The 24,304-nt window shown below is 46.7% G+C and overlaps 1 protein-coding gene across 2 annotated transcripts in view; it reads left to right on the top strand.

The window, feature by feature from the left end:
* The window catches only part of Runx1 (RUNX family transcription factor 1), a 224,038-nt gene extending 202,606 nt beyond the window's left edge, over nt 1-21,432 (top strand). For both annotated transcript variants that reach the window (XM_021184937.2, XM_021184936.3), the window contains 2 exons: nt 9,413-9,574; nt 16,760-21,432. In XM_021184937.2, coding sequence (XP_021040596.1) covers nt 9,413-9,574; nt 16,760-17,229 — 632 coding nt within the window. In that variant the 3' untranslated portion in view covers nt 17,230-21,432. The remainder of the gene's footprint in view (nt 1-9,412; nt 9,575-16,759) is intronic.
* Nucleotides 21,433-24,304: the final 2,872 nt, after the last annotated feature.

Raw genomic sequence — 24,304 nt, 5'->3', positions numbered from 1 at the left:
GGGTGAGGAGTGTCCCTGATGTTGGGAATAAGTGTTTCAGATTTGTAGCATCCTGACCACAAAGTCAGGAGGCCTCCCCAGGATAAGCGAGGAATTTGGGTACCGGAACAGGAGATGAAGCCACACAATTCCTTCTTCCCTTTCTCAGGCGGCCTGTCACCTCCTGGGTCTATGGATGACATTTAGAATGGGTCCCTCAGACCCCGAAGGCCTTTGAAACAGCCTAACCAGGCAGGTCTCCGTCCTGGCTCACTCTGGATGCCTCCCTTCAAAGTAACCGTTGGAACAGTGACCGCAGCCAAGACGCACATGACTAACCAAAATGTCTGCAGCCAGTGGGAGACAAATGCTTGGCAAATCCCAGGGCTCTTTCACAACCCTCTTTTCTTCCAGGATCCAGAGCTGGTGGGAACTGACTCCTGTTATCACTGGTTCTCACTGGTGTGCTTAGGCGATGCTAATCCAGTGCTGGCTACCTGGGGAGTGGGGGTTGGGGGAAGGAGCTCTGGGGTGACTCCCATCTGTTCTGACTTCTGGGGCTGTTGTGGGTTTACTGCCCACCGCAGAAGCCAAAGGAAACACTGCTCAAAACCACCAGAGGCAAGCAGCCTTTCAGTTGGGTCACCTGCCCAACCCCAGGGCTGTGAAAGCTGACATTGCAGAGTGGAGGGTGGGGGTGGGGCAGCCTCCAAGCATCTGGGGGCACCACCACTTTCCTACACAAGGTATCCTGGGTCTTTCTTCACAAGGGTCCCAAATGAGAAGGTGCAAGCCTCCCCTGGGGCTCGCCCTGACACATCACCCTGGAAACTGACTCAACATCTCTGTGTCCTGACTCACATCCTGTTGTGTTCTCTGAGGCATCCGAGAGGGCATTACACCAGCTACCCATGACTGAGCTGCACTGGGAGGGCGCCCTGAGGATGACTCTGCCTTCTGCCTTGCAGAAAGAAGGGGAGTCTTCTAAGGAAAAACCCCTTGGGTTTATTCGTTCTCAGAGCAGATTTTGCGCTTTAAGAAGCAAGTGGCCCTGCTTTGCATGGCCCACTGTTTATTTTCAATGGATCGAATGTAAATGGCTTGTTGTTTTAGAGATGCCCGCCAAATACTCAAGGAACAGAGTTCTGACTACAGCAGAGCCCCAATGTCCTGACCCAGGAAACCCAGGCTGTGAGGTCAGGTGCCAGGGCCACCAAAGGCTCAAGTGAACTAGGCTGATGTCCCCACATGTCCTTTCCTTGGACAGGGAGGGAGGGCACAAGGCTGAATCGGGATGCTTTTGAGTTTTCGAAACAGCAACATTTATTTACTCTTCTGATTTTACGAGTCAGCTTCATTGGCCACTTTAGATATGGCTACTTCTCTTTGCCTTGGGTGTGGAGTATTCTCTCCCCCTCCTCATTCCATAAGCATTCGTTACTGGTGTTCTGGCTTTCCTTGCAAATATGTTTTCAGAACCAGAAATTTCCCTTCCAAAGCTGCCTCTTCTCCAGTCCCTAAATGTTGGTGTTTTCATTTTCATTAAGTGACTGACAGTCGGAACATCTTTTCAGATCTCTCTTATTTGGTGGCTATGGCATCTCCAGATAATCTCCAATTTTTGAAAATGTCTAAGTAATATTTCTGTTACTGGTGTTTGTTGTTGTTTTGTTTTGTTTTGTTTTTCGGGGGAGGGGAGCGTGTTGTTTGGTTTTAGTTTAAGTCCTTGTGGCCTAAGGAAATACTTCGTATGATTATGCCTTTAAGCCCAAGTAGTCTTCCGTGGCCTCAAGTGTAGTCTGCCTTATCGAGTGATCTGTGTGCCTCAGAAGAAAGGAACAGCCTACCAGTGTTCTGTAGGTCAAACTGATACTGTCCAGGTCAGCCGAGTCTGAATTTCTGCTTGCATGGTCTAACGGTGACTGGAAGAGGGTGCTAGAGTCTCCTTCCATAAGGATGGGTTTGTCCGCTTTTCCTTGTGTTTCAGTTGAGACCCTCTGTTCTCGGGGCACCTGTTAAGGAAAATGTATTTTTGGTTTTCCGTACTATCGTAATGTAACTTACCTCTTATCCCTGAAAAGCTCCATCTTCAATCTGCTTTGTAGAAAACTTGATACAGCAACTCGGGCTTTCTTAGCACAATTTCTCTCCACCCTTTTATGCTTGCCCTATCTGAATCTGCATTTAAATGAGCCATTTGTATGCGTCAGGTAGTTAAGTTTTATTTGTAGCTTGTTCTGACAACCTCTGTGGTAGATTTAGACAATTCACCTTTATAGATACAGTTGGATTAGTATCTGCCATGGTCTAACGTTTATGCCTGTTGCACATGGTTCTGAGTCCCACCCCCGGCTTTTCTGCCTCCTCTGACTGTAATGAAACATTTTGTGTGACTTCATTTTAGCTTGTTTATTGCCTATCGGGTAGGCAAATGATTTTTTTTAATTGCTTTGTGGGAGCTAGGGAGATGGGTCAGACACGAAAGCACTGAATGCTCTTCCAGTGGACCTGGGTTTGATTCCTAGTAACCACTAGTGGCTAAAGGCAGTCTGTTGACTCCAATCCCAGGGAAATCCAACACACGATTCAGGTCTCCCTAGGCACTACAAGCATGAGGTACACAGATATGATGCAAGTAAAACAACACTCATATGCATTAAACAATAAATAAATAGATAAATAATTTTTAAATTGCTTCAATAATTGCTATAGAGTTTAAAAACTAAGCCCACAATCAAATAATGTTATTCCTTAATTGTTATGTTACTTATATTTAATTTTTTTTACATTTTTAAATTTAGTGTCTCTCTCTTTTTGTGTATATGTGTGTGCCTCTCCCTCTCCTCCTCCTCCCTCCCTCCCTGTCCTTTCTGCCCTACCTCACACCCCCCACCTCCCGTGTGTGTGTGTGTGTGTGTGTGTGTGTGTGTGTGTGTGTGTGTGCTGCACTGTACATATGGAGGTCAAGGGACAACTCACAAGAATTAGTGGTTTCCTTCCACCATGTGGGTCCTGAGGATCAAGCTCGTGTATTGGACAAGCGCCACTCTGCTGAGCTGTATCGCTTCTTTCTTATCTGTCATTACTGCCAATTATTTCCTTGATCTTTATGCTGTAACTGTCCAACAAATTGTGGCTGTTATCACTTCTAACAGTTAACTTTCAGATCCATTATGAATAGAAAATGGGCTATATTTTATTTGATTTCACTTCTTCTGGGATGACCTCCTTTTTACCCAAGATCTAAGTTTCTGGTCCATTTCGTTTTCTTTCTGTCTGAGGCCCTTTAAACATGTCTGTTGGTGATCATTGATTTCAATTTCATCAGAAGATGTATTGCTTTTCCCTTTGCACTGGAAGAATAGTTTTGCTGGGTATAAAACTCTGGGCTGGTTTCACTTTGTTCCCTTTAGACCTTTGGTGTGAGTTTTCTGTGATCGTCCAGTTGGGTTTAATGATTACAAAGCTATAGTTGACAAAGGCATGTAGTTCCCCCAGTGTCTTTGTTACTTCCTCTCTTGTTGTCTTTGAGCTTCCCATGAACTCTGCTTTAGTCTATGCTTAAAGCTCTTTGGTTGGCAGTCTACCATAAGATGGGAACCCATGAGAACTCAGTTGAGTTCCTGGGCCACAAACATGTTTCTCCTGGACAGTACTGTCTTAGTCAGGGTTTCTATTCCTGCACAAACATCATGACCAAGAAGCAAGTTGGGGAGGAAAGGGTTTATTTGGCTTACACTTCCATGCTGCTGTTCATCACCAAAGGAAGTCAGGACTGGAACTCAGACAGGTCAGGGAGCAGGAGCTGATACAGAGGCCATGGAGGGATGTTCTTTACTGGCTTGCCTCCCCTGGCTTACTCAGCCTACTCTCTTATAGAACCAAGACTACCAGCCCAGTGATGGTCCCACCCACAAGAGGGGCCTTTCCCCCTTGATCACTAATTGAGAAAATGCCTTACAGTTGGATCTCATGGAGGCATTTCCTCAACTGAAGCTCCTTTCTCTGTGATAACTCCAGCTGTGTCAAGTTGACACAAAAATAGCCAGTACAATTGACCCCTTGTCAACTTGACACACAAACACATCACTAGTAAGCCTCAACCCTTACATTCTTATTCATCCCCAAGGTCTAAACAACTTTAAAAGTCCCACAGTCTTTACATATTCTTAAAATTTCAATCTCTTTAAAATATCCATCTCTTTTAAAATCCAAAGTCTTTTTACAATTAAAAGTCTCTTAACTGTGGGCTCCACTAAAACAGTTTCTTCCTTCAAGAGGGAAAATATCAGGGCACAGTCACAATCAAAGCAAAAATTAATCTCCAACTGTCCAACGTCTGGGATCCAACTCACGATCTTCTGGGCTCCTCCAAGGGCTTGGGTCACTTCTCCAGCCATGCCCTTTGTAGCACACACGTAGTCCTCTGGGCTCCAGATGCCTGTACTCCACTGCTGCTGCTGCTCTTGGTGGTCATCTCGTGGTACTGGCATCTCCAAAACACTGCGTGACCTCTTCAGTCCTGGGCCTTCAATTACAACTGGGGCTGCACCTTCACCAATGGCCTTCCATGGCCTCTCACAGTGCCGAGCCTGAGCTGCTGTGTGACCCCTTCATGCCTTCAAAACCAGTACCACCTGGGTGACCCTTACACATTACCAAGTCCCACTGCAGAAGGAGTACAACCTTGCCTATCTCTGGAACACAGCCTCTTTGTGCTTTCAGAAAACACTTCCCAGAAGATGTCACCTCAACGATGCTGGTCTCTTCTTAATCACCGCTAATTTCTTAGCTCCAGCTAACCAGCATCAATAGTCCCAGTAATGCAAAGTTTTTGCTTTAGTAGTTCTGGTATCTTGTTAATCACAGCTGATTCTTCAGCCCCAGCTAACCAGAACTACAAAATCTTCACAATAAAAACAGCAATGGCCCTGAAGAGAGTCTTTAATTTTCCCCCTGAAATTTCACAAACCAGGCCTCCATCTTCTGCACTGTTCTCAGCATTACCTTCCAAGCTCCTACACAACATCTGACAGAGCTCTTAACAACGAATGGATCTTCAAGCCCAAAGTTCCAAAGTCCTTCCACAGTCCTCCCCAAAACATGGTCAGGTTGTCACAGGAATACCCCACTCTGCTGGTACCAATTTGTCTTAGTCAGGGTTTCTATTCCTGCACAAACATCATGACCAAGAAGCAAGTTGGGGAGGAAAGGGTTTATTTGGCTTACACTTCCATGCTGCTGTTCATCACCAAAGGAAGTCAGGACTGGAACTCAGACAGGTCAGGGAGCAGGAGCTGATACAGAGGCCATGGAGGGATGTTCTTTACTGGCTTGCCTCCCCTGGCTTACTCAGCCTACTCTCTTATAGAACCAAGACTACCAGCCCAGTGATGGTCCCACCCACAAGAGGGGCCTTTCCCCCTTGATCACTAATTGAGAAAATGCCTTACAGTTGGATCTCATGGAGGCATTTCCTCAACTGAAGCTCCTTTCTCTGTGATAACTCCAGCTGTGTCAAGTTGACACAAAAATAGCCAGTACAAGTACTATAGCTCTCCAGACTTGTATTCTCATTTTCAGCCTATATTCAGCTTCCAGCAACTTGTGACATCTCCATGTTGTACTCCCATGAGCTTCTGTTTCTAATCAACAGACTTTGGGTTGGTTTTACATGCTTGCCTGCCTCCCAGGACTTGGGTGGTACCCTGCTTTCCTGCTAGAATTCTGTGAGAGATACAGGAAAGTAACGGATCTTCTGTTCTACTTTTTTCCTTGTTCTAAGGACAGGAATGGTAACTCCGAAACTCTTTACATTTTAGTGCTAAAAAAGGAAGAAGCAGGCCACTCTGATATGAATTATTTGGCAGCATCATGGTGGACTCTAAAGATGTTTTGATGTTGGTAGCTTTAAGACATTCTTTTCCTGAGTGAAATATGTCATGGTGCTTTGTACTGTCTCCCTACCTTTCCCCTTATCTTTGACCTCCATTTCAAATACAAGGGAATGGGGTTCAGGGATGTAAAAGGAGCCCCTCTTATCTATTATTTGTAATGGCCTGGTCATGTAATCTCATCAAAACCATTTGTCCTGAAAACAAAAACAACCAGCATACAGAAGGCTCAACTTTTCTGGTGCTTTTAAAAACAGAAGCATGAATTGATTAAAACACTGAATTCCTGCTTTCTCTGTATCACGCAATTCCAGATTCCTTACTCACTCAGCATCTAATCCCCAGAGCCTACCTCTTCTCAAGATACTCAGCTCCAAGCACTCCAGTAGTTTACCTGAGTCCCACCCCAGTTCAAGTGTGTGTTGCCTTACCAGATAAGTCTCTTGGCAGGACTGAATTTCCTTTAGCAATGCAATCATGGAAATCACTCAGATTAATTAACCATTTTTGATGGCCACATATTGTGACAGGTCTTTTTCCTGTTGCTTGCTTGTTTCTTGATATTATTCTTGGTAGTCAGAAGAATGTGAGTCTTGCCTGAAGCTAAGTTTATGGTGGAGGCAAGAGTCAACCCCAAATCTGGTTGACTTGCATCCTAATGCTTTCCTGCCCTGCTCCTCCCCTCTGCAGAACATAAGCATGTCACAAAAGTCACTGCTGCCTTGCCTCTACCTTGGAAGCAGACATTTGCAAGTCCAAATTAGTCATGTGATTTAGCAGCCAGCCTCCATTCAACCTTTACATCATCCCGTGTCTGTAAGTCTTACAAAGTAAAGACCATAAAACCATTTGCTAGTGAATCCCTACCACCAGGGCCTGGGTGAAGCAAAACTATTTGTGGGAACATGAATAAGGGAACAAGTAAATAATTTCCCCAGCCTATGAATATACAAGTGTTTGAATTAGTGAATGGGTGAATGAATGCATGCATGAATGAATGCATGAATGAATGAATGAATGAAGCAACTCTCAGTGTGCTGACATGTGCATGAGGAAGGAACCTTTCCAAGCATCACATAGTTAGAAGCCTTTCCCTGATGAGCCAAGGCAGGGGCGATGTGGCTCCTAGTCACCACTATCACTGGCTACATTTCTTGTGCCTGGCACATGGTATATGTTTAACCAACTCTTGTTCACTTGGATGGATTGGCTTACCAGAGGCAACTCCTTCAAGACTAGTACACCTGCACTTTGCTGAATGCCTAACGGTGACTCTCTCAGCCAGTGGCCTTTTCTGGATAGCTCCCAGTTTAATCCCTCCTTGTGGCATTTCCCAGAATGCACACAGTTACGATTTTAAGTACCTACCCCTCAACTCCTGTCCCCTACATGATGCTTCCCGGGCAACATATAGCAAAGGTGAGTTGGACTATTTTTAACAGGGAACCTCCCCTGTGGCCACTGGATGGTTTTAGAGATCATATCTCTGCTGAGAGAGAAGTATGGAGGTTTGATCCGGGGCAACTGGCCCTCTCAGCAAACAGATGGGCCTAGAGCTCCTTTTTCTGATAGGCAATCAACAGTATGGCTGTTCTGATTCTAACTTTCCTGTGTTCCTAGCCCCACCTCCCTCCCATCCTAACAAGGACAGAACCTCTCCCACAAACGCAGAATGCACTGTATTTCCGTGCCTCGTCTGGTTTGTTTTTGTTTTTAATGGAACATTAAAAAGCTGAAAACAACCCAAATCACAAGAAGAGGCTCACCACCACCACCTACTGGCCCACCCCTGGCAAAGGACCGGAGTAGGTTCCTGGTGCTGGCGGAAATGATGGTTGATGGCGTCAGTGACCCACTCAACACTGTGGTGGGAAGTAAGATGATGCCAAATCTATAACCTGTGTTTAAAAAAAAAAAAAAGAAGAAGGCGCAGATCCTGAGCCTGAATCATAAAGGCCGTTCCACCGAAGCGAGGCTATGAAATATTACGCAACGTTCGCACGGTTTAATTACGAGTTTAGAAAGGCCTAGCCTGAGTTTTTCACTACAGTAAAACATGACAGAGCATGAACCCTGGCACCACACTTTATGCTTAGTGTGGTTTTAGACACAGGGCTGGGGTGCTAGGCTGTCTACACAACAAGGCATGGATTACAATACCGCAATTCACACCCTGGGGGCCTTCATGACAATTACAGAACCTCCTTTGTTTGCTTTTTAAGTGATTAAAATATTTGAGTAGTATATGTCCATTTGCTAAGTGTGTATATTGAAGGCACTGGCATGCCTTGTGGAAAACATCTGAGCGTGTGAGCTTTGGGCTCCCCGCACACACACAATGGAGCAAGATCCTTACAGTGATGTGGGATGCAGGATGGTGTTGTTTCTGCACACCTCCAGGCCTCAGTCGGCTGTAAAACCGCACAAGGCTCCACCTGCATTGCAGCACTTGTCTGATGAGTTTAGTGTGTGCCAGCTCCCTTTTCTGTGCCGTCCCTTCAGACAAACTCTCCACCATTGCGAGGATGTCAGGAGGTCTCTTCACCCAGAGATTCCAGGTTAAAATGTTTGCCCAGGAACAAGCAGGTCTGTGGTCCTTACGTTGTCGAGTTTGTGGTGGTTGTTGTGTTTTATTTTCCCGGACACTAAAACCAAAGTGAGTGAGAGAAAGGTACAAGGCTTATTGAGCTCCGGAGTCAAGTGCACAAAAGCCATTTGCCTGAACTCTCGGGTTCACCATGTTTGCACTGTCTGTCTGTCTGTCTGTCTGTATCTCTCTCTCTCTGTCTGTCTCTCTCTGATGGTCTCTCTCTCTGTCTCTGTCTCTCTCTCTGTCTCTCTCTGTCTCTCTCTCTGTCTCTCTCTGTCTTTGTGTGTGTATGTGTGTGTGTGTGTGTACGGGGGAGAGTTATCTTTTTACTATCACTCTCACTATTGTTTCTATGGCATTGGAGGAATGGCATTTGCTGAAGTAGGAAACATACACGTGCCCATGGACATTTTCCTCAGGGTTCCCCCACGCTCCAGATCTCCTTACATCCTTTGTGCTTCCTGAACACAGGTGGCCATCTGAGCCGATACAATGTTTCTGGTGATGATAAATGTAATTGCTGGCCAGGATGAATGTGTCATCCTGAAGTGTCACTTAAAGTGATCCAGTACTACCAGAGTCCAGTATAAACCATTCCCAACAGTATTAGTGTGAATATATATATATATGTATGTATATATGCTATATATATTATAGATAGATAGATAGATAGATAGATAGATAGATAGATAGATAGATGGAAGGAAGAGTTACCAAATAAAACTCTCCCTAAATCCATGAACTGTACTTCAATATCTTTAATGGGCCTTCGTAAAACAGAGGCATCAAATACTTGGGCTCTAGTGGTCTCATTAGACACAAGTGAACAAGCTGTGTAAACACATGTACAATCATTTAAATAATGGCTAATAATTATCATGATAAGAATTTTTCGTCTTAAAACCCTTGCCCCACCCCATCCATGACCAACATTCTTGTCTCCCTGCAGATGCCAGGCAGATCCAGCCGTCCCCACCGTGGTCCTATGACCAGTCCTACCAGTACCTGGGATCCATCACCTCTTCCTCTGTCCACCCAGCGACACCCATTTCACCCGGCCGTGCCAGCGGCATGACCAGCCTCTCCGCAGAACTTTCCAGTCGACTCTCAAGTAAGCCCTGTGAAAACACACCTGCAGCGGGGCTGGAGGGGAGGATTCGGAGGACTGCAGGAGACTCGGGGAGACACAGAAAGACACAGGAAAGGCAGAACATGGCTAACGGACCAGAAAAGGGTTCAAAGACCAAATCTCCTGCCTCTGTGCTTGTCCAGTGCCTGAGCACTGATCTTTCTTAACATGCTAAGAGATGCCAGATGAGGAGGCAGCAATGCCTTAGACAGTCCATCCCTTGGGGATTTGGGGTTTGCTCATATCTGGTGAGAAATGTTGGTGGTCAAGGGTTACTATTCTGATAAGTGAAAGTGGCCTAAGGATTTTTGTTCCTTTGGCCAAGAGATTAACATCCCAACTGAATTCTAGACCGAGGCTACTCTTTCCAGAGGTGGCCAGTTTTTATGGCTCCTGCATACAGCACAGTGGGGTACATACTGGAATAGGACACAAATACGCCCCAAGATAAACATTCCCAGCTAAGAGCTGTTCAGACTGAGGCTAGGAACCAGGTAGAACGCTCAGGTGTCATGGTTAGCATAATTGTTGTTAATACGAGCTCATTAAATATTAGTCATTTAACCTATGAGCCCTTTGGGCTTGGCACACTCACCTTCGCTCCTGGGCAGGGAAATCAGAGTTACAGGGGGGAAAAAATTCCTTTGTTGAAGGCAAAAGAAGAAACTTACTGTTTGGGGCTTTGAAATTGGAGCCGAAGCAAACTGTGAAACACTTCAGAGAGCTTCATCCTTTAGAGGCCCGTGAATGCACTCCCATGTGTGCCGGGGGAGGGGCAGGCTTTGCTTTCGGACTCTTGAAGGCAGATTAGAATAGATGAGGGGGCGGGTAGAGGAGTTGGGGCTGCTGCTTTAAATGTTGTGAAAGACTACGTTTCCAGACAGCCACGATTGCTTAAGACTCCTCCAGCGGGTCAGCTGCTCCCTCACAATCACCCCCAATTCACCCCGCCTTTCCCCAGCAACCATACTGACATTTGGGCTGTATCATGTTTTGTTGTGGGGACAGGGGACTGGCCTATGTACCAAACAATAGATAGATGACCCTTGGCCTCCAGATGTCAGTAGTAAATGGCCCTGTCTGTCCATCAGAAATATCTCCAAGGCTGGGGACTAGCTCAGTGGGCAAAGCCCTTATCTTGCAAACATGAGGACCAGGTATTAAGGCCAAGTGCAGTGGCACAGGCTGCTAGTACCATCACAGGGACATGGGGACATGTGAGTATCCAGACTAGTTGAATTAGAAAGCTCCAGGCTTGGGAGAGACCCTGCCTCAAAAAGCCAAGTTAGATGGCTGCTGAGGAACACACACACGCACACGCACACAAGCACGAGCCTGCATGCGAGAGTACTCATCACTGAACACTCAGAATGTTCCCACTCGCCCCCTACAAACACAAACCCACAGAAAATGTTGCTGGACATTGTCACTTGTCTCAGCTGGGGGCATTGAGAACTTCTAGCTTCAACTAGGCCTTGGTGCTGGACTGAAATGCCAAAGCCAGCTCACTCCCATTTTCACCTGACTGGAAGCCGTCAGTGCCAGCACCTCCCTGGCAGCTGACGGTCTCCAGAATTAAGAGGGTGACATAGAAATGCTGGCATTTGTTCAGCTGGCTGTGTGTAAAAGCCTGTCCCCTCGGGGACACAGTGTGATTCCAGCAGCACCTGTCGACGTTCAGACTCCCTCCCCCCGCCCCGTGACAATTGTGTCCACTGGCCACAGCCTCCATCTGAAATACTGTTTTCCTTGGAAATGTCCCCAGTGTGGACTTGCCCCTTGAAATTTATTACATAAGTCCTTTAGCTTGGTCACCATCCAAAACGGGCACCTGGGGCCAGCTCCTCTGGCTGACCGGCGATCACATGTAAAAGTGGCTTTTAACACTCATCATTTACTCTCTGAGGATGGCGTACACAGGGATGATCCGTTTGACCGTATCCACGTCCCTTCCTCCCTTCAACTCCCCATACCGTCTCTCTCAGAACTTCATGTCCTTTAAGGTTTTGTGTGTGTGTATGTGTGTGTGTGTGTGTTTCTTGTCAGTCGAGTGCAGGGAGTGCCACCCATATACTCATGGGACTAGGGACATTCACTACCACAATCTATCCACAGCCACTGTCACACAAAGTAAAGTAAGTATCAGGTCTAATTCATGGCTATATGATCCAGACTTCAACAATACAAGCTAGAAGGAAAGGTATTTATTTAATAGTACAGGAAAGAGAGGGGGGAAGAGAGAGAGAGAGGAGAGAGTAGAGAGGAGAGAGAGAGAGAGAGAGAGAGAGAGAGAGAGAGAGAGAGAGAGAGAGGAGAGAGACCTCACCCGGACCCCAAAGTGACCCTCTGCTGCCCAGTAGGGAAGACCAAAGAATGACAAACAACTGGCATAGAGAGTGAGCCTCAACTTGGCAAAACTCCCTCTAGAAACCAAGCCCCGAGCACAGGCCTCAAAAGCCTGTAATGTGTTCTCACAAACCTGGGCCAGAGAGGGTAGGTGGGGTCCCTGAGAGGAAGAGGCTGTCAGGCCCACAGTTTGTCAGCCGAACTTGACCCCTCTGTGGCTGATGTGCCTTCTAATCCCACCAGTGACAGCTTCAAGTTCTGGGCTTTCAGTCTCCCCCAGCCCGACCTGCTTCGCTGCTCAGCGCACACGCATGCGCGCGCTGCAGCAGCCGGGCTCTGTCTGTCTCTATCCCTTGCAGACAGACAGACTCCACACCTTGTCTGAAAGGAGCTGCCACGTGAAGGTTTATCTTTCCTCCTCGTTTCTTTTCTTCCTTTATTTTACCCTCTTCCTTTTCTTTTGGTTAATTAATGTTTAGCAGCCAACCTGGGCGACAGACAGCATGCACTAATCTGAGTCACGCAGAAGAGCCTTTTAAGGCGGTCATTATCTGCTCAGGTTGTTTAATCCTTTGGGGGCAGTGGGCGGGGCCTAGGGTGGGACCTCTTTCATCCACATCAAGCTTTAGTGCCAAGACTCTGTGCTCTGTCAAGATAGAGACTTAGCACCATAGAGGGAGAGACACTTCCAGTGAAAGTAGCTGAACCTTCTAATCCTCACACTTCCTACTTTTAAAGTCCTCCCATGAATGGGGGAGGGGGGCAGTCGTCACCTGAATTGGGTGGGTGGGGGCGGCGTGCACCGGGCTAGCCAAAAGAATAGAGGAGCTGTAGTTGGGTGATGGATAAATTCTGTGTGACTGCTGATGTGTAAGGAAAGAGGTTAGACCGGATTTAAAAATGAAAACATGGGGAGCTGGTGAGGTAGCTCAGTGGTTAGGAACCTTTGCTGCTCTTCCCAGCCCCCCCCCCACATTAGCTGGCTCACAGCTGCCCATAACTCCAGCTCAAGGGCATCTCTCTCCTTCCTCCAGTGTCTGCAAGCACACACACACACACACACACACACACACCCCTAACTAAAAATAAAATAGCTGTAAATGAGAACAAGTATTTGAATAGAGCACTTGAATTTGAACATATCTAAAAGGCCCATGTCTTTTTTATTACAGAGTGTATGCAAAGCGATACAGGGAGGGATGGAGGGAGGAGGGGGAGGAGGGAGAGAGAACCTGACCTCCCGTAGAAAGACGCCACACTATCTCAGATCTTCCACATACTCTGCCCCCAGCAGCTGAGACTGTAACATTACTCCTGCGCTTATGCCCATGACAAATCACGGACTCACTCGGGATTCCGGTAACGTGGTACCATTACCACATTACCATGTAAGAACTGGGACAGACTGGCAGAGCATGTTCAGACACGGCTCTGAAACGTGGTGACCTCTCCTTCATTTTTTTTTTCCAGTGGATTCACCTTTTTGTCTCAGGACAAATGAAGCAAGAGGGATAATGGGCAGAGTCATTTGTTTGTGTCCAGTGTATTGCATCAGATGACAACAGGCTGATTGTGTGTGTGCCTAATGCTCTCCCTCCTGCCTCAGCTTCTCCCTAGACTGTATAAATCTAACTGGAAAAAAAAATGGAGTAGAGCTTCCTGTTAACTCTCAAGCATGTCATGGCTCTCTGTAAGCAAAACAAGTGACACAGAGTTTGCTCATAGAGGTCCCCGGTGAGGGTGCGAGATGAACCCTGAGGAATGAGGTGTGGCCTGCTGGCTGGAGGAGAAGCTAGAGGGCAGCCTACCAGGGCAGCACCAGAGCCACTGTTGGTTTACAGCCTTTCCCTGCCCACATGTCTGACTTGCTTTGAAAAGATTAACAGGAGTGTTTGTTTGAAAGTCAGACTCCTGGTCTCCTCATTAGTAGAGGGATTTGCTGCAGACTTGGGCTGCTCCTATAAACTCTAATTACCTCTCTGATGAGGAGTCTATTTCTCTCACATTCAGCCCAAATGTACACAAGAGTTCCTTTTGTAAAATCGTGTTAGAGCAATAAAAGATTATTGAGAGGGGGTGGAGGGGGAGAGGGAGAAACAAGAACACAAGCCCTAGCTCTCCGTGCTGAAATAATAGGCTTGGAACAGAAAGAAGTTGATCACAGCCCATGCCTTCCAAAAAACAGATTAATCCACCCGGGTAGCTTTCCTTTCAAAGGAAGCTTTTCGGTCCCCTCAAGTTTCTCTCTAGCAGGCTCAACTCTGTACCTTAATTTGAGAATTTAACATTTTGAACACTTAGTTCGTGCCTCTGCCCTGTGTTGTTGCTACTGCTGAGCCGTGCTGGTGCAAACAGTATAGACCCAGCCTGCCCTTGCTCTGACTGACAGACACAAGCTACCGGAAACACCGTCCTAACTCAGCTGGTGGGCGGATGTGCATCCCTTCCTAACCACTCTCAGGTTATCTGGTAATGTCTGAAGATTCTTTTGGATGTCGAAGTAGCCGGCAGGGGGTCGACGGAGAGGCCACTAGAGGCATCTTGTGGGTAAAGAAGGAAGATGCCACCAAACAGTTGTCAGTCTCCAAACACCCGCTAGACATAATACAGCCCAAAGATGCCAGCAGTGGCACTTTTGGCAAGGGAACCCTCCTGTCCCTCCTGTCCCCTGGTCTGCCTCAAAGGCAGCATGCACACGTGCCAAGTGCAGAGGGAGCCGGTGAAGCAAGGGCAGTCTGTAGAACTGTAAATTCAAAATGAATCTTGTAAAGAAAGTCTGTCATTTCCGGACAAAACAAGTTTTGCTATCCATTTGTGTTAGAAGCTAGTGACACAGCAGCTGGAGCCATGACTCAGTGGTTTAGAGCATGCACTGCTCTGTGGGATATTGGCATCCACTTCTAGCCTCTGGGGGCACTGCACACACACAGGCTCATAACCACACAAAGTAAAATTACCTTTAAGAAGAAAACAGTGACGCAGGTCTTAGATAAAGACGAGACAAGAAGTCAAATGTCTAAGGTTACTATAGATGGGAAAAAGTCAGAAGGCAGAGACAGAGGCAAGTGATGTGTCAATCACCGACATTCACGCCATCCCTACCACAACACGCCGCACTGCACCTAATAATGGGAAATTAGCCAACTTTCAAGGGATCAGAGTCTACAAAAATGACAGTTTTCTATTATCCAACCTGGCTACTAAGTGCAATGACATAATATTGTTATTATAACATACTTAACATATAATATTCTACTATCAACATATCAGTGGATGCATTACCTCAGTTATTTTAATGTTATGCCATTGTATACTGTTGTATTAATATTGTTATGCCAATGTCCTGATTATATTAGCAATATACCAGTCAGTATTGATGCTTTCATTAGAGGATAGGCCTTTTTCTCCCCCAGTAAAGAGAAGTTGTTCAGCTTTGGACACTCTGTTGTCCTGGTCACTCAACAGCAATAGGAGCTACTTAGCGCCCATGAAAGTGCACACAGGTGCCACCCTGTGCTATAGGTTAAGGCTATGTTGCAACAGAGTACAAGTCTTACAACCATTTGAAAATGTAAAATCCATTCTTAATTCCTAGGACACATAAAACTTCTCCCCAGCCAGACTTAGCCAATGAGCTACAGTTTGCCAACCTGGGATCTAACATTTATGTGTATTGGAAATGTTACATTACACTACAGTGTGTGTGACAGGTACCTATATGGTACATATACTATGGCGTGTCAGGATACATACCACATGCCGCCCACCACTCCCTGCAACGCGTCTGCCATCGCTCTGTGTCACACTGTTTGACATCTGTCATGGCAAACATGCTGGGGGAAGCCCACTTCTTGCTAGATAGTCCCTGCCACCCCCCCCCATTCCCTGGCAGCAGCCCTCTGCATAGAATCTCATCTTCTTAAGTGACAGTATCTTGGGTAGTTATCTGTCCTGTTGACTTCTAGGTAAGTGTACATCTCAGGCAGGAATATTCTCAGTGGTCCCCTCCTCCCTGGGCAGGGAACTGTGGGCAGTCCAGTGTGTTCGGTGGGTGCACTCTCCGTGCTCCCTCCTCCATGGTCAGGGCCAGTCTGGGCACTCTTCTGTGTCCTGAGTAGGAGCACTCCCTGTGCCACCCCCCACCATAGTCATTCTGTGCAATCTTGTGTGACCTGGTTGGAAACAGTCTTGGTGGTCTGGGACACTCTGAGCAGTCCTGTGTCCTGGGTGGGAGCAATTTTTGTGGTCCCCCCTTCCACAGGCAGGGGCAGTGTGTTGTGTGGGAGCACTCTCTGTGTAGCCCCCTCCATGAGCAAAGGCACTCTCCGTGGTCCTCCTCTCCATGGGCAGAAACACTCTGGGTAGTCCTGTGTGTTTGGGCAGGATCACATGATGTGCCCCCCGCCCATGGGCAGGAGCACTCTGGGTAGTCCTGTGTCTTAGGGCAGGAGCACTTGCTGTGCTCCCCTCCCCGTGGGCAGGGTCACTCTCTGTGGCCCCCCTCCATGGGCAGGGGTATTCTGGGTAGTCCAGTATTTGGGGCAGGGGTACTCTCTATGCACCCCCCCCCATGAGCAGGGCCAGTCTGGGCATTCCTGTGTCCTAGGTGGGAGCACTCTCTGTGTCGCCCCCTCCACGGGCAGAGGCACTCTCTGTGGTCCCCCCTCCGTGGGCAGGAGCACTCGCTGTGCCCCACCCACCCACCACCGTGGGCAGGGGCACCCTGGGCAATCCTGTGTGTCCTGAGCCGCAGCACTCAGGCAGTCTAGGAAGCCTCCCTGACCACACACTCACGCCTTCTCTTCCTCCGCCCGCCCACAGCCGCTCCGGATCTGACCGCCTTCGGCGACCCACGCCAGTTTCCTACGCTGCCGTCCATCTCCGACCCGCGCATGCACTACCCAGGCGCCTTCACCTACTCGCCGCCCGTCACGTCGGGCATCGGCATCGGCATGTCAGCCATGAGCTCGGCCTCTCGCTACCACACCTACCTGCCGCCGCCCTACCCCGGCTCCTCGCAGGCGCAGGCCGGGCCCTTCCAGACAGGCTCGCCCTCCTACCATCTATACTACGGCGCCTCGGCCGGCTCCTACCAGTTCTCCATGGTGGGCGGCGAGCGATCGCCCCCGCGCATCCTGCCGCCCTGCACCAACGCATCCACCGGCGCCGCGCTGCTCAACCCCAGCCTCCCCAGCCAGAGCGACGTGGTGGAGACCGAGGGCAGCCATAGCAACTCGCCCACCAACATGCCCCCCGCGCGCCTGGAGGAGGCCGTGTGGCGGCCCTACTGAGCTGAGCGCCATCGCCATAGAGGGACTGGGCCCGCCGTCCATGCACAGACCCCGCCAGGAGGGCCCTTGGAGGCCAACAGGAAGAATCCCGGAGGGAAACTGTGAATGCTTCTGATTTAGCAATGCTGTGAATAAAAGAAAGATTTTATACCCTTGACTTCACTTTTTAACCACGTTGTTTATTCCAAAGAGTGTGGAATGTTTTCGGTTCGGGGTGGGGAAAACGCAGCCCATCCTGTTTGGCATCTATTTCTTATTTCGGAGTTTTCTTTTCCGCACCTTATCGATTGCAAAAATGCCTGTTTGCATCTGGGTGGTCGTTTATTTTTAAGTGTGTATAGATTTGAGCTTGCTTTTTTCTTCCTTTGACCAACTCAAAGAAATAAAATTCCCTTCTCTGTAAGGTTTATTTAACTTTTAGACTTTCATGTAGCTGGGGGTTTTATTTGTGTTTGGTTTTTGTTTTTGTTTTTATTTTTGAAGAGACAGCTACAGCTTTGGGTCATTTTTTAACTACTGTATTTCCACAAAGAAATCCCTAGATATTTATGTATCTGATGTTTGAACATTTACATATGTGTTGATACTTTTTTAATTATTTAAATGTACTTATATTAAGAAAGATATCAAGTACTACATTTTTCTTTATAATAGCCAAAGTTAAATATTATTGCGTTGAAGATGTCTGGGAAAAAAAGGAGATCGCTTGGTTAACTAGAAATATTGTTTACATTAAACTCCCTTTATGTTATTCAAACAAGTTGGTAGGTAACGCAGCAATGTTTTTAATTGGACTGTAGACACTGAGGGTCACTCCAAGGTCAGAAGTACAAAATTTTCTGCTAGGCTCAACAAATAATCTCATACCTGGCTCCTTCCCTACAAAAAGAGAGGCGAAACTCTGTCCTGAAAGGGTTCAGAGAGGTGCCAAGGATTTGCTCTGAAGAGGATTTCATTTTGGCCTGGAGATATACTTGCCCCAAGGCCTCCTCATTCTGGCATGCTTTATCACAGAGCTCAACCAAGTAAGCTGTTGGTCAGGGGGTTACTTACATAGTATTTACATAGACCCAAACCACTGAATGTGATTTTTAAATTGCCTTCCATTAATAGTACCCATTCATTGATGAAAACCAAAACTTGAGGCTGTACCCCAAAGATCCAAATAGAAGATGTAAGACCAGGTGCCTTTGAGGCCTAAAGGCTGAGTTTTAAGAGAGTGTACCCCAAAAGTCTGAAGGATCTGGTTTCCCTCTCCCAGTCTTAGTGGAATCAGTCAAGGGAGGCAGATGCCACGCCCACCTGTGCAGGATGCTCCTCAGAAGCTGCCCCTTCACCAGCATCTTCTCCCACCAGGCCGAGCCCCTGACCTTTGGGGTGCATCAGTGTGATAGATCCCTGTCTCTGCAGTCTGCCATGGCTACGGTTCAGATGTGCATCGTGTCACTGTAAATGTAATGGTACTATTGTTATAGTGGAGGACTTGGTTAAAATCCAGTTGTTCTACAACATATGAAGCCTAACCGCTGGTTCTGACATACATGTGCTCAAAATGATCTGGTTGTTTGGATTTTTTGTTGTTTTGTTTTTTGATGTACCTCTTAAATTAGTTGAAGTGATGTCAGGTCAACTCCGAAGAGCGTTTGAAAGCAGGACTTCAGCACAGTGTTTGATTTTTTTATTATTATTAATATTATTTTATAAATCTAAGCATTCAGATTAGATCTTTGGCTGCAGGCAGCAAAAACAGCTGGACTTATTTAAAAAAAAATACAGCTTGTTTTTTGAGTTATCTATATCTATATCTATATATTGATTCTTTGTCTTACATAGAGCAGCAGCACTTTGGTAACCTGTGATACCAGGTTGTTCTTGTCTGGAGAAGAGCGCTAGCAGGATTCAGAGAAACTCAGAATAGATTTTCATATCAGCCATACCTTCCTCCTCCATCCGGTCTCCACTCAGTTATTCCACAGAACACTTCGACAGCTGTGTTGTCAGAAAAATTTTTAAAAATTTAATTTCTCAAAAGGAGTTTGTTTCTCCAACATTAGATGTTCCTCTTACCATAGGCTGCCGTATCTGGCCTGAGAAAACGGTAGGGAAAGACGAAGGAAAGAGATTTCTATTTTTTCATATTAATTTTGATATCTGAAGATACTCTAGCCCTTAGAGAAGAAGCAGATAATCTCACACATTGAACTTTTGCCCTGGGCACCATGCATCAAGAAGGCTTATCACTGTGTTAGAGCCATTTAGTGCTTCCTAAACTTTCATCAACATAGGCAGTATTTAGTCTCAGAGAAAAAAAATCCATCAGGCACATGTAGTCTTGGAGATAGATTCCACGGGGCAGGTATTTCTCTACCTGAGAAACTGTGTTCATTGCCTTCGGGTGCTTCAAGGGGTCTCCTCATTCACTGTCTTCAAGGAAGACCCATAAGCCAATTCTGAGATAATGGAGCTGTTGGGAATACTGGTCCAGAGAAAGAAAAATGGGATGAGCCACTCCTACTGCTTATTCAAGCCCCTATTTATAATTTTAACACACTTTCCATTCCTTCTGGTTTTCTCACCATCTATATCCTCCCAATAGCCCTTCTCACTTTTCTTTTCCCTCCTCCAAACACACACACACACACACACACACACACACACACACACACACACACATCCTCTGCCCCATACCAAGTGTCCAGAACACAGAAAGTCTAGTTCTTCTCCGTTTATTAAAGAACAGGGTGTGTCAGCCATTCTCTTGCTCACGGGTTTTTTTCCCAAGAGAACGAGGCGTTACCAGCCATTTTCAGTCTGCTTTCTGCCCAGATACTGCAGCAGAAACTCTGAGGATCACAACCCGTGGCTGAGCAGCTGTGCTGCTGCCCAAACGTCCTGTGCAGACAAACGCACGCTGGGACTGCAAAGGCTGTCTCTCCTTCTGCCTCTTTTCTTCCATACGTTTCTCTCGAAAGGCCTCAACTGAGGACTGCAGATTTCTTTCTTGAAATAACTTTCCCCCAGGGACATTCGGTCTTAGGGGTTTTTTGGTTTTGATGGGTTTTTTGTTTTGGTTTTTTTTTGTTTTTGTTTTTGTTTTTTTTTTTTTTTTGGTTCTTCTCATTTTGTTTGTAGGAGAAGGCATGAGATGTTGAGGGTCTATCATACATGAAAATAAATAGTTTGACAGCAATCTCAGAATATATTTTTTTCCTTATTTGAACAAAGGACTGTTTTGTTTACTCTACAGTATACCTTTATTCGGTGGGTTTGGCTGTTGGTCCGTTCGCTGTTTGTCGGAAATGCCTTCCCTCTTTCAGCCGGGTCAGTATAGCCAAAGCTGATCATTTGTCTGTTTTTTTTCTTTTTTTTCCTCAGAAGAGTTGTATCCACAAACTCAATTGTATTTATGTATGTAAATAGATTTCATGCTTCATTATAAAATATTGTTAATGCCTGTAATAACTTTTTTCACATTTTGTGTGTGTTTCTAAGGACTTTTTCTTATGTTCGCTAAATATTGTAGAAGAAAAATGCTTCTCTTCACTTGTTTATTTTAGATTTAAAAAAAAAAAACCAAGCTGCTTCTTACTCACTTTTATAAACATAATAAACAAGCATGGTTCCAATGGTTTTTTTTTTTAAGTTCACCTTATGTTCTAGGAGAAATGAATGTGCAAAAAAAATCAATCTTCAAATGAACTGTTGGATATTTCTATTACTCTGGATGTAAAAAGATCAATGGAAAAACGAAAAACAAAAAACTTCCAAATTGAAATAGCAGTAAACCACATGTATTGGGGGGAAAAAACACCTCAGAAAATGCAGTTCTCCAGCCTCCAGCTACTGCCCACACATGTGGCAAGTGTTAGATGTGGTCGTGAGGAATCCCAAAATCAGTGCCCGGGCCTTTTCCTTCCTGGTACTAACATTAAGAACACCTCCTAAGGGGCACTGTCAGGCTCAGGTCTTAAAGCACATAGATAAGAGAGAATGTCCCAGAACGCTTCTCAGTAGCCCAGGCCAGCGGGTACTCACGGCACTGCACCTGCCCACTGCACACAGTCGGTGAGGCAGCTCCCCTCTCCTGGGGGCCATGCAGAGCCAGGGCAGGGCAGCCCTAAGCTACTGATGTCTTCTTTCCTTTGTACTATGGTCTTTTCTGTAACTCCAATATTCAAACCCATGTGAATGGCAAATAAACAATTTGACAAGCACCTATGCCCTGTCAGATCGATTTCGTCTGTCTGTTCTGAGATGGGTGCCAGGAGCATTGTAACACAGCATGTAGATTCTTCCACGAAGCACTTCAATTTCGAGGCTGAGTCCTTCCCAGAAGAACTTCTAATAAGCCCTGGCTGCTGAGGCTAAGGGCCTGGGAAGGAAGGCCAGGCACCCCAGGGGTCAGAAGGTTCTTTAGCTATGAGGGGGTTTGGAGGTGCGTTATAATTCTTCTTTAAAACACAAGAAGGGCTAAAGAGATCTCAGTCAGCGAAGTACTCCTGACAGGAGGGCCTGAGCTCAGCTCCTAGAGTCTGCATCAGAAGCCCATGTGATTCTGTGTGCTTGTAAGCCCAGCACGGGAGAGACAGAAATGGGCAGGTCCCTGGGGCAGGTCCCTGGGGCCCAGTATATTTGGCAAGTTCCAGGTTAGTGAGAGACTCTGTCTCAAGCAAAACAAGAAGTAGAAGAAACCTATAAAGCAACAACCAAGGTTGTCCTTTAGTCCACGCACATGCACACACACACAAAACACCTACACACATGCACACATGTGCACACATATACATGGACGGACACACCTCTATAAAAAGGAAAAAATGGAATTCGTAGACATGAAGTGGAAAATATATGTGTCCACCTGAAGCCAGTCCCATTGTACATGTTTGTTTATGTAAATAGAGGAGGTAGGCTTTGGTGGTGATTGAGAAACTTCTAAGACTAATTCTTTCCTCCCTGTCCAAACTGTTACTAGCATTATAGTCTTGATTCTATGCGACTCTCGTCACCCTCCTGCCACACACCACTCTGGAAAGCTTCTGGCCCATCTCCCACTGGGTGGTGGGAGATGGTGACTGGCCTTAACTAGTCTTCTGGATGACTGCAGAGAGCATCAGGTATTAGAGTGAGGAGGGGTTTAGAAGGAGGTAGCCCAGGACATCACTGCCTGGGGCTTCGGCAGGACTAGCTGAGGAGGCCAAGTCAGAGAGAACAATGGCTTGCAATGGGCATGAACCTAGCCTGGGGGCTTCTGTTTTCACATTGTGTGTATGGTCTTCAAACTAGACTGGTGTTAGAGACCTGCCCTTCCTAGACACACACACACACACACACACACACACACACACACACACACGCAGAGCCCTTCCTCTATGCTCTGGGGACCTGAGTGCCCTTCCCTTCAGAAGACAGAACTCAGAGTGCACCAGGAAAGCCTGAACCCACAGGCTCCCCTGCTCAGAGGGGACAGAGTGAGGACAGGCCCCTTGGGTGAAGACTTCTCTCTGCTCCATCGGGAACAGACAACTCTCCCTGCTCTCTGGAGCACTGGGAACTGATCTCTACTGTCTGTCTGCCATGGTGACCTGCTAGCCACACAGCAATGTTCCTCAGGAGACAGACAGCCTTCTCCCTTCACTGTTGTATTAGACATAGGGCACCCCCGGCCCTCCCACATTTTTCTCTGGAGTGAAAGCACATGGAGTCTGTCTGCTCTCCTGGTATGAGTGTGGTCTGCGAGCCGGATTTTAGTATTGGTAATTAAACTCCGCACATCTCACCTTCTCCTTTAGGTTTCGATTTCATTGGCATTTTTGTAAGGATTAATTAATGTTTTGGAAACGTTTCGAAGATGAAAAGTCTTACATGCACACAAGTGTCATTATTTGTTATGACAAATAACTGCGTGCCACCGTGGTCTCCCCTCACCGTGGCGACTGGCAAAGAGGGCTCTATTAAACTGCAAGGTCTCACTCACAAAATGGCCGACCTTCATCAGACCTGCTCTCCTGCTGATTTCATCTCTTCAGTCAACATCCGTTGCATGGCAGGGATCCAGGAAGTGAGGGGGCTCATCTCGGCCTACGAGGCAGGTAGACAAGGCCATCTGCAGGGACTGGACTGTTAAGAGAGTCCCGAATTTGCCTGGCTATTCTTCTGTTGCCATCTTGAAATTATTAATAACTTTTTAATAAGAGGCCCTGCATTTCTATTCTGCATGAGAGCCACAAATTAGACTGCTGGCAGTTTCCCGGCCAGGTAAACGAACCGTCAGAGTATAGCAGGTGGGGCAGTAATTAGGCATGGAAAACATTTTTAAATACTTGTAAAACTCAACCTGAGGACGTTGGGAAAGATTTTAATAAGTGCCATTTGCTTTCAACGGACAGATAGGACTCATTATGCCGGCCTGTGATCTGGATGGGGCTTGGGCTTGAGCTAATGAGGAAGTGGCAGCATCTCCTAGGAGTTGGGGGTCCAGGGAGATGGCATGACGCTCTTTCCATGTGCAGGTGTGGGGACATGTGGAAATGAGAAAATATTAGAACCAGCCAAGGTCAGAACAATTGTATCAGTGCCCCAGCACCTGGGAGGCAGAAGCAGGCAGATCTTTGCAAGTCTGAGGCCAGCCTAGACTACATTGTGAGTTCCAGACCAGCCAGGATTACAAAGTGAGACCCTGTCATAAGAAGGAGGGAAGAATCTGGGAGGAGTTGGGGGAGGAGACACCACAATCAGCATATATTGTATTAAAAATTATTTTTAAACAAGACCGGGGTGGGGGGGTGAGAATTGTATCCAAAGGGCAATAAAGAGACAATTCTCAGAACTGTGCGCAACACACATACACACACACACGTGCACACACACACACACACACACACACACACACATGCCCTTTGTTCAGCTGCTCAGAGCCCCTAGACTAGGACCACCAAGGTCATCTGAGACATTGAGTTTACCAGGTTAAAATTATGAATTTCGGATTTATATTCCTGCCAAAGCCCAGGCTTTGCTCAAGTCCCTACCAGGGCCTCACATTGCATTCTGGCTTCAGCTGCTACCTCAGCCACAGTCT

The sequence above is a fragment of the Mus caroli genome, unplaced genomic scaffold (genome assembly GCF_978045245.1).
Source record: "Mus caroli unplaced genomic scaffold, Mus_caroli_1 scaffold_17, whole genome shotgun sequence".
Classification (NCBI taxonomy): domain Eukaryota; kingdom Metazoa; phylum Chordata; class Mammalia; order Rodentia; family Muridae; genus Mus; species Mus caroli.
Note: the sequence above shows the minus strand (reverse complement) of the source record. Positions and strands in the feature narration are given on the sequence as shown.